This window comes from Puntigrus tetrazona, chromosome 7, assembly GCF_018831695.1.
Source record: "Puntigrus tetrazona isolate hp1 chromosome 7, ASM1883169v1, whole genome shotgun sequence".
In the NCBI taxonomy this organism is placed as follows: Eukaryota; Metazoa; Chordata; class Actinopteri; order Cypriniformes; family Cyprinidae; genus Puntigrus; species Puntigrus tetrazona.
This window is the reverse complement of record NC_056705.1, coordinates 13,199,908-13,216,348: the sequence shown is the minus strand read 5'-3', so window position 1 is coordinate 13,216,348 and position 16,441 is coordinate 13,199,908. Positions and strand designations below refer to the sequence as shown.

At 38.8% G+C, this 16,441-nt stretch overlaps 3 protein-coding genes across 6 annotated transcripts; 2 read left to right on the top strand and 1 right to left on the bottom strand.

Moving 5' to 3' along the window:
- Positions 1-139: 139 nt before the first annotated feature.
- si:ch73-335l21.2 (RING finger domain-containing protein) lies at positions 140-3,593 on the bottom strand. Of its 4 annotated transcripts, none has more exons than XM_043245287.1 (2): positions 1,704-3,593; positions 140-1,438 (listed from the first exon to the last, which is right to left on the bottom strand). In XM_043245287.1, the coding sequence occupies exon 2, from the start codon at positions 1,361-1,363 to the stop codon at positions 755-757; it is 609 nt and encodes a 202-aa protein (XP_043101222.1). In that variant the 5' UTR covers positions 1,364-1,438; positions 1,704-3,593; the 3' UTR covers positions 140-754. The 4 variants fall into 4 exon arrangements, with proteins under 4 accessions (XP_043101222.1, XP_043101223.1, XP_043101224.1 ...); XM_043245288.1 differs by having other exon boundaries at positions 1,785-3,593; XM_043245289.1 differs by having other exon boundaries at positions 1,800-3,593.
- A 2,135-nt stretch (positions 3,594-5,728) lies between these two features.
- On the top strand, positions 5,729-7,053 carry si:ch73-335l21.4 (E3 ubiquitin-protein ligase-like). The gene is made up of 2 exons (XM_043245290.1): positions 5,729-6,230; positions 6,314-7,053. The coding sequence occupies exons 1-2, from the start codon at positions 5,816-5,818 to the stop codon at positions 6,370-6,372; spliced, it is 474 nt and encodes a 157-aa protein (XP_043101225.1). The 5' UTR covers positions 5,729-5,815; the 3' UTR covers positions 6,373-7,053.
- Positions 7,054-7,247: 194 nt separating this feature from the next.
- On the top strand, positions 7,248-10,854 carry LOC122348040. The gene is made up of 3 exons (XM_043243290.1): positions 7,248-7,331; positions 7,428-7,483; positions 7,673-10,854. Exons 1-3 carry the CDS (start codon positions 7,309-7,311, stop codon positions 10,711-10,713), a joined length of 3,120 nt encoding a protein of 1,039 aa, XP_043099225.1. The 5' UTR covers positions 7,248-7,308; the 3' UTR covers positions 10,714-10,854.
- The last annotated feature ends 5,587 nt before the right edge of the window (positions 10,855-16,441 follow it).

Here is a 16,441-nt window from a genome sequence, read left to right as displayed (position 1 = left end):
CCTGCGCATCATCCACAAGAGGGACTCATTACCTCATTTTCAGATTTAGCTTCTTTTTTTCTAAAGCACAGAATGCCACAGGCCTATATATTTTTCACGTTTGCATGGAAAACAACTTATGATAAGCTAGGAAAAAAAATCAGAGAACAGAGAATATCATCCTTTAATCTATTTACAAAATAGATAATAAATATAGACATAACAGTTAAGGAGAGGAATACCTGTAGGACTACATATGAACATGAAAAAAGGGGCAAAAAATATTTGGACACTTCTACCAAATAATAAAATGAATTGCATTCAATTAAATATTAAACCAAATATCCATATCTAGTCTAGAGCTATTTTCAGAACCAACCTCACTTTTAGAATTTGGTTCAAGCAAGTAATATCAAAAGTACATAAAATGTTAATTTGTAATGGATGCACAATATGAAGTCATTAGATATAGTTTAATTATAATCACATCAACTATGGACTTGTTTCTCTAGCATTTGTCAACAAGGTTCCACAATACTTTTTGTCTTTATTATGAACCATATTATGGCATAATTTAAAAAAACAAAGTTTGTACACTGTAAAATGTTTTGCAATGACTTTCATATATTTGCTGTGTCCAAATATTGGGGCAACTGCAGATTTTTACATGCAATCAAACCGATCTAGTGATAACGATCTAAATGTTTTCATTTGAAAAATGCAGGTACAGAATAAATATGTTATTGTAACAGGATACACCCGTGTCCTTGGTCTCTCAATTATGAAAAAGGCTTGGCCCAAACACAACCCCAATCACACAAGTCAGCACAAACATAATCCAGAAGATGACAGCCAGAACCTGAACGCACATCAGGGTCTTCTTGTGTCTCCTCAGAACCTCGATCTCTCGATGCAGCACCCTAGGTGGGTTTACCATCTCTGCGCCTTCTCCCATCTGCTCCACCCTCAGACTAACAGTGGGCAGGATTATGAATCGGGTATCCCTCTCCCCCAGAGATAGCACGAAGCGCTGGGTCACCGTGGCCAGCCGGGCAGACACCGACGCGGGCAGACGGAAGGCTACGGGAGGCAGCTGGGCGAGAATCCGTGAGTTGCAGGGGAGAGAGTATGCGTCGCCACCCTGCAGCGGGGTGGAGTGGCGGCACAGGGGGCAGGAGATTGAGGGGGCGCTGTTGGGGTCGGGCGGGTGCAAAGGGGTGAGCTGGATTTTGCGGAGACATTCTGTGCAGAAGACGTGTAGGCATTCCAGCATGCGCGGGAGTTTGGAGTCCTGGTCGTACTCCTGATAGCAGACTGGACACTCCACCTCTGGAGACTCTGAAGGCACCTCAGTTTGTGCAGGCGTCGGTCGAGACTCTGACATGATGGAGGACACCGAGATGCCACGGAGAATATGGTTTTCTAGTCTTCAGCAGTGATCGTGATCTTCTGAAGCAACCTAGAAAAAAAATGGTTGATCATGCTTAATTGAGGAGTATGTTTCTTCGTTGGAACACATGTGGAGAAATGCATCTTTATACGCAGAAATGATAAAAATTAGAATAGATGTTTCAAGGTGTTCACTTTAAGGTATCCTCCAGCCAAAATATAGACCATAATCCATAATAAGCCTCCTCAAGACTATCCCCTGGTGCCCTCTCACATCAAAATCTACAGGCATATTTATTCAGAACTATTTTTTTCGCATGTAAAAAGTGCTTGACCTGTGCATCCTAATTTTTTCCACTGGAGAAACCAATATTATGGATCATATTAAAATTTCTTTTAACGGCTTTTAAACTCACAAGATGTTAACACACGTCATGTGATGTTTTTCTCAGCTGCCTGGGCTCTCGTTCTGATGGCACCCATTCATCATTAAAGAAGATCCATTTGAGCAAGCAATGTCAGTGCAAATAACTGTTTAACAGAAATTCCAACGTTTAAGGTTTGCATGTCCTTAACTATTTTTAATATAAACATGTATCAAGGCCAAAACACTACTTTGTAGATCCAGATCCAGTTTAATCGGGTCTCATCTAGTTAAAAAATAAGTGGAACTGACCCAATTTCACAAGATACTCTCGTGCTTCCTCTATATGAAATCATTAAAATATTGAGAAACTGGGTCTTGGCACAACACCAAAACTTCCACAAAAACTTCATGCAAAGTCACACGTCGCGATAATGATAGTAAATGTATGCATGTCTACATCTGCATATAAAATGAGCCACCTTTTTCCTTATAAACATTATGATGTTTTATCAGATTTGGCTGTCATCTACACTTTTTTTTTTTAGCTCAAAAGTTTTGTATTTCCAATCTGCACAAGAAATATGTACACGCACAAATGCACATACAAATAAGGGCCAAATACAGCAGGGTTTATGAAGACTGTGTCAAGATTTTACTCCCAATAAACCCTGCTGTCTGTTTTCTTATTAGTGTTGCAGTTTCAATCCAACTCTCGAGTGGGCATAGTCAAAGCAACCATCACTCACAGGAGGGGCTGCCTAGCAATGCAGGTCTCTATAGGATTAATGACAAGATTTAGGAGTGCAAACTTGGACTTTAACATTTTATTAAATTATAAGCACTGAAGATCTTAATATACAAAATCGTTATAATATATATATATATATATATATATATATATATATATATAAATATATATGTGTATGTGTGTGTTTCTTTTGTAGTGTCGAATGAAATTAAATATGCTATATAACATTACACAAACACTTTATATCTGGCCATGCGAGTTACACAAAAACGTTGTTTTCAGGGAGAATGCAGCTACACTCTGCAAATCTTGCAATCTCTACACTTTAATATTTATTTAAGAACTGGCAAGGATATATCTAGGAACTCTTTGTACGACAATTTTTTTTTTTCGGCATACAACGGCTTATCATTGCTGTCAGTCAGAGAACCAGATCTGGGTGTTCTATTTGAGCCACAGTTTATAGTGCGTGAAGGAAGGATTAAAAGACTCACTCACCGTTCCAGTCCAGTTGTTTTTTTTTCAAGGTGAAATGCTCTGTGCCCTTTCAAACCTGAGCGCCGGGTCCATGCTGGGACAGTTTGTCACAGGTGAGAAGTTTTGAGGAAAAAAAAACTGTTTACTAAGCTCTGTCACTGTTTAACACCGTCTGTTTATTCCCTGCACGTGTAGGTTTCTGTCTCTTTCTGTCGGTCTCTTCTCTCCCCTGATGCCATGCTTTGTATGGCTGGGGTGGGTGCTGCTTTCACTCACATTTATTATCAAGAGATGGCTTGGTTACTAAGAGAGGGAAAAGCACAAGTGCTATTGATGCTACGGACTGCTTTCATAGATGTGTATCACTCCACTGTTATTTAACTTGTCAATTAGCAAAAATACGACTTTTACTTTTCAATTTGATACTCTATACTCCATGTACATTGGATCATTTTTAACTACAACTAAAAAGACGTTAACTGAAAAAATGAAATAATCTTTACATTATTTGCAAAGGCAGCATTTCTCATTTTCATTTACTTTAGCTTTAAGTACAAAATTGTTTTAATTTTTTTAAAAATCTACCAAGTACAAAAAAAAAAACAAACAAAATGAGTACAACTTTAACTTAAATATTAAATTAAAACAAAAAAAACCCCAAATGTAGTAGTATATCAATTTTCAATAAATAACTACACTCCAAAATTCTACATAAAACTATTTAATTTAATGCAAATGTACATTTTCAAAATTCAAGCAAGAATTAAAATGCTGTCATGTCAAAAACGTGTTTTGTTTTTTTGTCTGCCCTTTGACCTTCTTAAAAATATCATCCTGTTCTCAGACAAAAATGGTAACGATCCGTGGAAAATCCATGGGACACAATCGTTTGGGTTTTTGGTATTGTTACAAACTGTAAGTAAATGATTAAGAGCTGTTTGTTCTATTTATAACTCACAAGACAGGCCATGGGTCATGTTTTGTAGTGAGTGTTTAACAGCACGTTGAAGATGTCTGCCAGAGACATCCTCTGCCAACTTTTTTTTGTCTTTTCATTGTCTACTTTGTTTATCAGCTTCGTCCTGGTTTGCCAGGTTCACGTATTAAACATCTGGACTCTGGGTAGAAACACAACAATTACATACGGTTAGGTATTTTTACAACATTATAATTTTAGTGATATTACTATTATTTTTGCTACATACGTGAACACACACACACAATCTCATACATAAAGAGTTCATTTAAAAATATTTTTCTAAAATGGAGCATTTTCATCAGCCTCAGTAGCCTCAGTAATTTAATTTTAATGGCAATGAATGGGTTCTTTTCTTTGCCATTAAACTGAAATACCTGGAAATAAACATAGGAGCTCTAAACACAAAAGTATCAGATAACGGAGTAAGCAAGTGTGCTTTCTTAAGAAGCAAGTTCAAAAAGTTATGAGTGATACAAGAGAATACGGGAAGCGCTCTGAGGAAAGGACAACCGGCTACAGCCAGTTTGGAATCAGCGAGGCACACCCAAGACCAAGTAAGGGAATGACGGGGAGGGAGAAAACAGGAGGAGAGTGCATTCTGGGAAATCTCACAGTGGGGTAGAGTGGTTTTGTTTGGATTAGGCTAATAAGGTGCAGCACAGCTGGGTGTATTGTATTTCCCTCGCTGTAATCACTGTTTATTTTTATAAAGCAGTTGTTTCCTCCAAACGTACAGTAAAAAAACTGGGGCACCCAGTGTTTCAAAGAGGCATGGATTCCGGTAAGCTACAGGGAACAAAGAAAAAGGGGTCATTGTAAACTATGTTTTTTGTGCAGGCTTACTGTACAAATAGCAAGCAAAAAAAAAAAAAAGATGATGCAATTCTGAGTTTTTTTTTTAAACAACTAAAAACAGTTTATTTAATATTTAATTACTTTTACTGCCTTGATACAGGGGTCATGAACTGCCTTTTTATTATTTAGTCCTGTTCTCGTGAATAAAGGGCCGAGTTCTTCCCCACTGCTTCCTAATGTTGGGACCAGGAGGAAGGCAATTCAAAGACGTTCAACGTCTTGCTGTTGGATGGATGATCTTCATCACTTTACTTGAAATCGGTGGGCGGAGCTAAACAGGCAGGCGTTGTTGTTCTGGCAGATTGGCTTCAATGTAAGCCGTTTTTAGACTAACAAGAACGTTTTTTGGGGGGGGTTTGCATTATATTTTTATAGTACAATGACCTCTTATATGTCGAAATGTTTGTTTTCTCAGTTCACGAACCCTTTAAAAACAGGCTAATTCAAATAAAATGGCCCTCATTTGACACTGATTTACTAGATTTACTGTAATCACCCAGCTTATCAGTAAGATCAATGACAGGCCGGTTTCACTTTTACCTCTGATGGGAATATAGAGGTTTCAGCTATAAATCTGAGATACTTGGCAAAATCAGTGCTTGGGGAATTCCTGCTTTGCTTTAGTCAATGCAACCTTTCACTAGGTCTACTATAATACGTTTAAAAAAAAATACAAAAAAAAAAAAAAAAAAAAAAAAAAACAGTAAGTACAGTAAGGCACGTAGGCCTGTATGATTTAACTTCTGGTGATGTTTAGTCATGAATGACATCACTGTGTTTACAGGCGGTGACATCACTTCTTGTTTAAAAAATGTTAGTCCTGTTGCTAAAGACAGCTTGGACGAGAACGAAAGGAAACCAGAACGCCTCCCTCCTACGTGCTTTCATCCGATCCGCCTTCACCGACTATGTATATAAGAGCCCTCAGCACGAACCACCGGCACTTTACTAGCACCCGCTTTAAGAGCTCGCAGCAACAGACAAGCAAGCAAGCAAGCAAGCAAACAAACAACAGGACAGCATGTTTCCAGAGACGGAGTGCGGAATCTGCTACCGAACTTACAACCTCGGTCGGCGGTGTCCTCGACAGCTGGGCTGCAAACACACGTTCTGCGAGAACTGCTTGGTGACGCTCTGGAGGTCCGCGGAGAGCCCCGAGCCCCGGATAGTGTGTCCGCTGTGCCGTCACTCCACGCCGATGTCGGAGGCGAGAATCCAAGAGACCCTGCCGGTGGACGAGGACATTTTCGAGCGGGTCGTATCCGCGGGCTGCGCGGAGGAATGCGCGGAGGACGACGAAGACGCCGAGGAGCCCGAAGGGGACGCGGCCGTCACACCGAAAGAAGACGTTGCGCCCCCTCCAAGATCGCGCAAAAGACGCCTGATGAAATGCTTCAGCCGCCTGGGGCCGTTATTCACCGGGAACGTACGGAGAAGTGAGTAGTCTATTTTAGCTCCCCTCAACGAGCACGTGCATTCGAATACGCGAACTAATTCACGTGTTTATTTGCGTTTTCAGATTGTATGACCGATGATGACCTGAGGGACCTGGCAATGATGTCCTGCTACATGATGTGAAGACCGGATTGAGTCGAGTGTCGCTGAACGCCGAAAGCTGTAACCACACACGTGATTTTAAGGGAGCAGGTGTAATCATTTCCGAATCATTTATTGAAACGCTGGTTTGCTGCCGAACTGAACATTTGGGTGGACGTGTCTCTTCTGGTATTTGAGGGAGTCACTGCCTTGCCTCGAGGTTAGGGATGGAAACCTACAGATGAGATGATTTTGTGCTGAAGCTGTGGAATGCCAGCGCATGAGAAGCAGAAGAGGACTGTTTGCTGCTGGGCGTGACTGGTTGTCATAACATGTGTAGGGTGTAGGGCTGTTCCAGAGAAACCTATAAACAAAACAGCAACAAAAACATGTTTTGTTTTTTTTTTAAAGAACCACACTACCATTTTTGGTGCTGTTTGTTTTGTTACAAAAATCATGGAGACCATACTCAACCTGTTTCTCATTTTAAATCAATGTAACTTAATGATTTAGAAGAATTTCCATGAAATATTACTTGTATTTATTGTCTATTAAGTTTAATTATAAGGAGTTTTTTAGTTACATTTGTATCAAATGAGAGAGAAAATTGTATTTTCATGATTACAAATTAAATGCATTTGTATTGATGTTGTTTTTTTAAGAAAATATAGAATGACTGTATACTGCTATGTTTGTACCAAATAAATTTTTTTATAATTTTTAGCACAGTCTCTCTTTTTTTAAAACTACCTACAGGTAAAGGCACAGTAACAAAACTGTCAAAACAACACAAATATAAGATTATGCATGTGCAAAGTTTTGTACTCTTGCTTTAAATGCATTCAGGTGAACCTTATCAGCGATCACCATTATGCTCATCAACAATATTAGCATTTCAGTGAGTCCACATTAGTAGGGTAATTTGGACCAGTTGTGACAAAAAGCTTTGTGTAGCATGTACGCATTATTCCTTAAAACATGTCTCTTCAATACTATCTGAGGTAAGCATTCAGGTCTTCAATTTCGCAATACTATTTCTATACTTTATTAGGTTTTGTAATTCATTGTGGTTTTAAAACCGACAATTTTTTTTGTAGACTGGCATGGGTTGGTTTGACTCTTTCTGTTGTGGTATGCTTGCCTGAAGTGTCAGGTAAGGTGTAGTTTTTAGTCTAAATATTTAGAACAGCTATGACAAAAGTAGTTAAAACGGTGTTACTGTCCTTTTGGGTGTTTTTCATATTTCGTAATGCGTCCAGATAAACAGGTTTTAAATTTGCTGCCATATGTGCTTTTATAAAATTAATTAAATGCATTTTTGATTCATCACCAATGCCTTTAGGAGATGTCACGGGTGATTCAAAAAGCCAAATACAAGAGCTGGAAAGTGTTAATCCACCCATTCAAAATCCAACAAGAGACAATTTTCAAAGGAAAACGGAACAATTTAACGGCAAAGCTCAGCTGCCATGGATCAGCTCTACCTTATACAACCAGAGAAAGAAATTTAATGAGGAAACTGATGCCAAAGGAAGCTATGTTTTCCAAACGGTTCAACAGGAACAAAATCCCTTTAAAGAGAGCCAAATGAACTTTAGTGATATTAATCTGGCCCCAAGGCTGCTGAGGAAAAAAGGTGGAATGCATGCAGCAAATGTGCATAGATCTGGCTCATTTGGATATCAATCTATTTTTAAATCAGAAATGCATTCAGACAGTTCACGACCATTAGGACTTAATGAACCTTACATGAGGGAAAATATTCCAACTAATTATATGTCTAGAAGCGCAACTGTCAACCATAATATCAGGCACAAAAGTGATGGAAACGTGCTGTTTGATAATTTTCTTCAAAACAATGGCCAAAATCAAAACGTGCTGAGGAGAGTTGTACCAGCAAATACATTTCCATCGATTGCTACAGTAAATCAGCATGAGGGAAAACCATCGCCACAAGCTTTTTCTGCTGGGACTGGAGGTATATCTCAAATGTCCTATGAGAATATGAGGGACGTAGCCCTTTCCAAGGTGTTCAAACCTCCAACAATCCTAACACCAGTATCTCCTGCATTTAAAAGACCAAATTCAAATGGAGTTCATAGCACCCTTCCGATAAAAAAATCTAAGCTGTTTTCTTCTCCACGTGATCACGTCAAGCTGTCTAATTCTGAAAGGGTTGCCAATCCAAAAGCAAGCCTGCAAAGCGGTGTTGAACATGGAAATGCAAAATTGGCCACGAGCAGATACAATTTCAAGAACATTCAGTTGGCTCAAAATGGTTATCAAAACAGGGGACAAAGTGGTCAGAATGTTGTGTCAGTTGAAACCTTTCGCAATCAAAAGTATGATAATTTGGCTTCAGGAATATCTGCCATCAAGCCTCCAGTGACCAATAATGCCCGCTTTTACTTCCAATCATATGAAAAAGGTGGCATCCAGCTGTCTGAACCGCTCAAAAGGTCAGGTCAAAACACAGACTTGCCCCCACGAATGCAGTTCACAAAGAAAGCCATGTTAATTTCAGAACGTGATAAAAATATTAATCTTCCAGACCCAACAAATCATTCATTAAGGAGGCCAAGTAAGCAAAATGCCCAAAATAGGACACTTCTGAATTCTTTTGGCCAAAGTACTGTACAATCGTTATCCTTTAAACATCATCACGCGCCAGGTTTTGTGCAAGGTAACGCAATGAAGAGTCACGTTCCCAGCGTTAGTCCATCTGTGTTTGGCACTGAGGGTGCATTTAAAAACTCTGGTAAGTCTAGTAGCCGAAACGAACCATATTATCTAACTTCTAAAAAGCCATATGCTTTTAAAGGTTTCACGTTTGTTCCTGAATTGCCAAAACAAAAATCAAAAATGCACTCTGACCAAAGGCCCCTCTTAGAGTCTTCATCTAATGTGGAGTATGCCCCTGCTCATCCACATACTGCCCAAAGTGCACTTGCTCAGAAACCCTTTACACGTGAGAGCTCCAAAAAAACACTTTTCCAGTTCAAGGACACTGAATCAAGCCAAAAAAACCCACTTTATCGGGATCAGACAGATTCTTTTAAAAATGGACCTCCACGTGATACCATCTCTTCTATTGAAGGTGTAAGTAACCCGATGCCTGATGCTCTAAAGCACCATGTTGTTAGAGGTCAAGCTGCAGCAATGAAAACATCTCTCTTTGCCACAAATGCTACAAATAATGGAGCTGTTGACAAGGTTCAGTCAAAAACATCTCACTGGTGGACTTCAAGTAGGCTTGCTTCAGCACAGCCCGCTGAATCGAACAAAGATGCATTCCCAACAGTGAGAAACGGCAGTTTTGTTGGATCCAACTTAAATAAAGCATCCATAACATCTAGCAGCCGTCATAAGGGTCCCACATCAAAGCTCATTCTTCCAATTCATAAGTCTTCTCTTATGAACAAAGTGACTGGGTATGCTAAAATCCAGCCGCTTCACAGCAATAGCTTGAAGGGACATGAAAACTCTGCTGGAACGCCACAGACGTATACTGCGGAAAAACTTAGCCCCATAAGAATGAAACCGACCAGCAGTGTTGTGATTGGTAGGCAAGTTAAAGACAATTCAAACCACCAGAAAGTCTATGCCATCCCAACCTCTCACTCTGCAATTTATAGATCTGCTGACGTTAATCATCATAAAACGAATAACTCTGCCAAGTTCACTTTCCAGTCACCCATACACAGATCTGCTGTAAAACCTTCTGGCAAAGCTAACATCCTACAAGCTAATGCTTCAGACTGGAGGACAGGAACGTCTCAAATCTCAGAAGCAGATATCAATCTTAGTGCCGTCGGCGTGTCCCAAGCTTTAAGACCCACAAGCAGCTTTGTAGTTGGAAAGTACATTAATAAGTTTGATAGAACCCCAACCAAATCCAACCTTAACACGTATTCAACAAAATCAGGCCTAAACGATTATAAATCACTTCAGTTTTCTGATATTGTAGGTAGCGCCTCCTTCACCGACGTCAAATTTTATTCTGAAAGCACCACGGCGTCGGAAGAAGTGGATCTCGAAAGTGATCAAAACGCCACTAATTCAATGGAGGAAAGTTTCAAAGAGCTGTTTTTTGACAATTCCTCTATGATCTCGGCTTTACAAAATGAAATGAATGAAAGCGCAGTGGATATACGTGTCCCCGAGTTTATGCCAGCAACTGCTATAGACTTCACCACACTATCATCTCAGCTATCATCCCTTCTTACAAAAGAACCTACTCAACCTCAACCAACTGTCCGTTCCTCTGAGTCGCAGCCGGATCCTGGGAATCATTCCCCATCTACACCAGAGGGTACCATTATAATTCATGAGACAACATTGATACCCAATACTACTTTGCAAGATAAAATGACCTCAGGTTGAGATATGCCTCTTCAAATATTTTGTTGAATGCGCTTCAGTAGTAGTCGACAGACTGCAATGTGAGGTGTTGTTCTCTTCTGTAGGTAGATGGCGCCAGATTTGTCCTCAGACTAATTTGTATTAAATTTGTAACTTCTGAGATTCATTGTTTGTTTGTTCTTTACTTCCTCGATAGTCATTTTTTTTTTATTATTCCTGAATATCAAAACAAATTTTAAAACTTAAACCTTGCATCCAAATGTTGCTTTCTGCTATTTAACAGAAATAATGAAATTAGTTTTTTTGGAATTTTTTTTTTCCTCCCCATTGATTTGAATGCAGTTTGCTTGAAATGTCACTGACATACTATTACTTAATTATACAGGTCAGTAGAAAGCTATTTAATAATATTATCATGATATTATGAATTTTATTTTTCTGAAATATGTAAATATTTTAACAAGGCAGGTCTTTATTGTAGGTCATTGTTTTTATTATATACAGGTTTATTTATATTTCTGTTGTAGGCCTACAGTAACTTTTATACTCAGGAATTTAATTCAGATAATTCATACTGCACTGTAAATAAAGGAGGTATTTATATAAAAGTGAATACCAGACTTTCAGAAATAATCTCTTGTTAAAATCTCGAACATCATTTAATATAATTTGACTATTTACACAGTGCCAAGACAATGAACAGTATATAAATTGGACCTTAAAAATACAGTTAGTTAGTTAGTTTACCTGTAACATCCACTTTAAATTTAATTTTTTTTAAATTCACTACCCCATTAATTTAATTGTGATTTAGTGTTAAAAGACACTACAATATTTTACTTTTGTTGTTTTTTAAATCAGGTTTTGTTCAGTCATGTAATGTTTTTACCAATTTAGGCAATTAAGACGCACAATAGTGACTCGAGAACGAGATAAATAAGCACTTTAACAAACAGCAGCATTTACATAATTTTTCTTTGTTTCCCTTTTAATCCGGTTACCTCAATATATCAAGGAAGGTCGATCCAAAGTACTTCCCCAGTGCGTTCTCCTCAGATGCCCACCAGATGGAGTGTGTGCTCTGCCAGAATGATCTCACAGGGTTCTCCGAGTTCATTCGGAGTTATTTTGTTCTTTAATTAGGACGGAATTGGCAAAAGAAACTACCTGAAAAGGCATGCGCATTTGCGGTAGCTTACAAAGAACTATTATTTGCATAATTTAGCAAAATGTCTAGCAGGACCGCTCTAAAATCACTTTATTTACTCGCTTGAACGAATCACCATGTTGAACAAATAATTTCAAAGCAAAAACATTATAATCATTAATGACAGTTCTGAATCTCGCTTCTGCGATGGCGTAATATCAAAGCCATAACCCCCACATTTGTATGGATGACCCCTAACCTTTTCCCATTAGAAGGGCCTATGCAAAAAATCCCCTTGTCTACGCCCCATCCACACTGACCCAGCATGAGGCCAGGACACAGAAAAAAACAGGGGCTTTCTGTCAATCATGACTACATACATTGTACAATGGATTACCACACTTCCCCCTAGAAATGCTTTGAAATGGAACATTCCACTTCCACAAAGTTTTAGGTGTTTGAGTTTTTAAAAGGTAAAAGTTTGTATATATTCAAAAATAAAATACATCTGCAGTTCAGTTAATAAGTAGCGTAAAACTGGAACAAAGAGCAAACACACTGAAAAATGCCCAAGTCTGCATGAACACGTTGCATTGTGTCGTTTTCTCACCCAAGTCTCCTTCTTTCCCTCCCTCCGTCCCTCCCTCTTTTTCTCTCAGGCTGCGGGGGAATTCTGTAGCATGTGTCTATGGGTTCTCAGGCAGCTCTTGGGGAAAATAAAATATAGAGGCCCTGCAGTGACGTGACCCCTCCCCGCTCTCTCACCGCTCTGCTATTCACACTGTGTGCAGCCAGTCTTAGGGTGCTGCTAGGGTACAGGCAGCCTTTTTGTTCGGATGTGAAGCCAACTTCTGATAGCCTCAGTCCCGGGCATTCAGAAAGAACCTTCGAGCCTCATCGGAGCTTCAAAAGAAACCTCAGTTTGACTCAGTCGCTCTGTCTAGGCCAGATTCGCTAGCACATAAATATGCTAAATATGGCCACGTTTCTCGGGCGAATGGGAAATAGAGATACGCGGAGTGAAAGAAACTGGCAGGAGAAAAGGGTTTGAAAGAAAGCTGTTTTTGTTTAGCGATAATGACAGGGTATTAAAATGCATTAAAACATAATTGCCCTCCATGCTGTGGGCGATGAGTACACACAGCAAAACTACTGTTCCCCATCGACCTGCGTCTGCTGAACTTTGGTTGGACCTTCCACTCAAACGACTGAGCGATCAATGAGGCTCATGGATTAAGCTTGTTACTGGCTACAACTGTGCCACATTTAAATGTGCGAGGAAAGAACATATACAGGACTAGCTTGTGACAACCATGACTAGTATTGTGTCACTCTCTCTCTCTCTCTCTCATGTGCACATATTCACTGGACTTCCTGCCTCGCTGAGCCAAAAGGGAAGTAATAAAGCAGGAAGACTTCCTGCTGTATCGCTCAGCTGTAAGAGCGTATGTTGGCTGTTGGCAGAAGTATAAAATTATAAGGTGAAAGTAACTTATTTGAGGCAGAACGATATTGTTTTTGGACAAGTAATAATTTGAAATAAACAATGTCTGCTGTGTGTTTTACCAGCACTTCTTGATATTATTTGTGTAGAGTGATTAGTATATTTATCTGTGCCTATACAGTTAAAATGATGCATATATTCTGAACGTCTTGTGATGACATAATTACTGTTAATAGTATTATTTGAAACTTTCTATTTATAGAATAATTATTAAAACATAAATGTGTGTTTTCAAGATCGATAATAATACGGATTATTATGAGAATATTAAAATGTATTCTGAAGGACACTGAAGACTGAAGTAATGATGCTGAAAATTCAGTTTTGCATCACAGGAATACATTAATTACAATTAAGGAATAAACTGAATGGAATACAGTATGTCAATATTATTTCTAAATGATTTAATACAAGCTTATGGCCCTAATAGCTCTGCTAACTAGCTCTGATTATTAGAATAGCTCTAATAACTTTTACTCTACCTTCTGATTATTTTTGTCTTGTTTATCGGTGCAAATGTCTAAAGATTCTAGTACAAAAAGTACAAAATTGTTTGTTCAGTTTTTCAGAGAATAAAACTTGTATGTTCAATTTTGCATTTAAGTAAATTTAGTTCACCAAAATACTATAGTACATGAAAATTCATATAGGTCACCAATATAATATAAGATAATATCTGCAACATTTAATGTCATGACATCAGATTTTCTCTAAGATTTAAGATTTTGTAAAGCATTCACTTGTGACTTAAGAACTTAAGAATCACAGAAACCCTGTTTATTGCAGTTAAAGGAGCCCTAAAGCACACACACACACACACACACACACACACACACACACACACACACATACATACACATATCTGCTGCTGCCAGATACATGACTGTGGCTGCCAGCTGCTGATACATTTGGCTTTTTGTCATCATTTTGTCACTTCTTTTTATGTCAAAAGTTCAAAAGAGTCATGCATTTCTTTTCTGCAGCCTTCAGCCGTGTGCTGAGCCACAGACTCTGGGGACCAGACGGTGAAGCTATAGACTTGTGTGGATTACATACAGGTCACGGGGCACACCTTCACTTCTGTTCGTCCTGTAGCTGAGAGTGTTTGTGTCATCAGAGCAAAAGCCATCGGGTTTTTCCTGCATGTGCTGCTGATGTGTGCAAGAAAATAAAATCCTGCTGCATAGCAAGGGGTTTAATTCACCTCGTCCCGGGGCCACTGTGTGTTCTGAATAATACAAGTACTCCTGTGGTAATAGGCCACCCATGAATATGTGCCCTCACTTCCACTTCTACACGCCCTGGCTTCTACCGATGTTAGTGTGTGCACACAACAAGTTGAAACCAGACCTTCCACATAAAGATCTCTTTTGTGCTGGTGAAACGTGCATGAAAAATTTGTGGAATGACCCTTAAGACTGTATGCTGTATCTATCAACTCTGAGCAAAGCTAGACAGCTTGCTATTCATAGATGTATAGGCCGAGATACTGTTACCAGTCTGTCTATAGAGAGAACAGGACACACTAGGTACTATGGAAGCCGGCTCCGCCTGATAAAAAAAAACAATAAAGGCAAATGTGAGGTAAATTTAAATAAAAATAAAGTAAACCACAATGGCAAGAAATAAAACTGAAATTCTGAGAAATCAAGCTAAAAGTTGCCTAACAACTATATACACACACCATATATACACATCACAAACCTTTCCATTTTAAGCAAGCAGCCTAACAAATACATATGTGTCATGTCATAAATTATTTATTGGCGCCTGGCCCTACGTTAACTTCCGGTCTGTTTGTTCATCAGGCTGGTTACAAACGCAGCTAATGATGAGCAATGAAGTTGGTGTCATGTTATTGTGGCATGTGTTTCCCATACATTTATTTTTGGCGACCTGTCACGATATCCAAACTGACCCGATTTTCCAAAACGCATCGTTGAACAAACACGAGCACGCAATGCACGTTTTAAAACCAAACAGGCAGCGTAAGGCAGCGTTTGTAAGCTCAGGGCTGCTTCGTCTACAGCCGTTACCGGGGAAGCCTCCATTTCTCGTGCTTAAAGCACCTCCTGCTGACAGAGAATACATTTGCATTTTTAATAAATCCGCAGCAAACATATTCTGCTTGTTATCAAAATGTACTCTAGAAGGACTTAATTGTCTTTTCTGATTCTTTGGGATGTCTACAGGGAGGTAAATTAGGACCACAAAAGCATGCATGCGCAGTAGCGTGTGCTTATGTTGTTGTCACGGAAACCTATACAGAAAGAGGGTAAATATATTTACTTTTTAAATTAATCTCTTACTTACCTCATACCTAATTCTGCTACTCGCTGTTTATTCAGCCGCACGCTGAACAAAACTGCAGTTTTAGCTTTGACTCATCTGAACGCCTCTGATTGGCTATTACATTCATGAGCTCAACGCAATCTTGTGTGATTGGTTAAAATGCTCTGAAAATATTGAGAAAGATATAGCAAATCTTGACAGTATATTTGAAAGACTGAAATGGCATATTGGCTTGCCTGCTATTTTTTTTATTATCTCTGTCAAAAGGGTATTAATATAGGCTATATTTACTACAATTCCTATCAACAGGAACCAAATACAGCTTTAGCATAGCTTTAGTAAAAAAGTCCTCAAGATTTCTTATGAAATATGTCAACATTCCTCTCCTAGCTTTCATATTATATTAATGTGTAAAATACATTGTTAATAAGATTAAAAAGGGAAGAGGTCATGTCCTTTCAAACCTGTATGACTATTTATTTCTATTAACGCAAAAGCAGATACTTAGTATGAAATTAGTGTTATGTTCATACAATGAAAGTTGATCACGTTTGCATCTTTTGATGAACTATCCCTTTAATAAAGAGCAACACATTTTGCATTGTAGCTCCAACCTCTCAAAAGCTTCAGTTATATTGGAAACGTGTGTTCTGAATGTATTTGGGATAAGCAAGTATTATTCAGTAATACTCTTCAGCTTGACGTGATTAATCTGCAGTCTGAAATGTATTATCCTATAGGATTTGAATGATGATGAGTGATAAAAGGAGCAACTGTTTATGATCAGTGTGTATTACAGGTTGTTC

Coding starts and splice junctions, on each gene's coding strand:
- si:ch73-335l21.2 (XM_043245287.1), bottom strand. CDS start 1,363: ATGTCAGAGTCTCGACCGACGCCTGCACAAACTGAGGTGCCTTCAGAG.
- si:ch73-335l21.4 (XM_043245290.1), top strand. CDS start 5,816: ATGTTTCCAGAGACGGAGTGCGGAATCTGCTACCGAACTTACAACCTC. Junction 6,231..6,313: donor CACCGGGAACGTACGGAGAA/GTGAGTAGTCTA, acceptor TTGCGTTTTCAG/ATTGTATGACCGATGATGAC.
- LOC122348040 (XM_043243290.1), top strand. CDS start 7,309: ATGTCTCTTCAATACTATCTGAG. Junction 7,332..7,427: donor TCTCTTCAATACTATCTGAG/GTAAGCATTCAG, acceptor TTTTTTTTGTAG/ACTGGCATGGGTTGGTTTGA. Junction 7,484..7,672: donor ATGCTTGCCTGAAGTGTCAG/GTAAGGTGTAGT, acceptor CAATGCCTTTAG/GAGATGTCACGGGTGATTCA.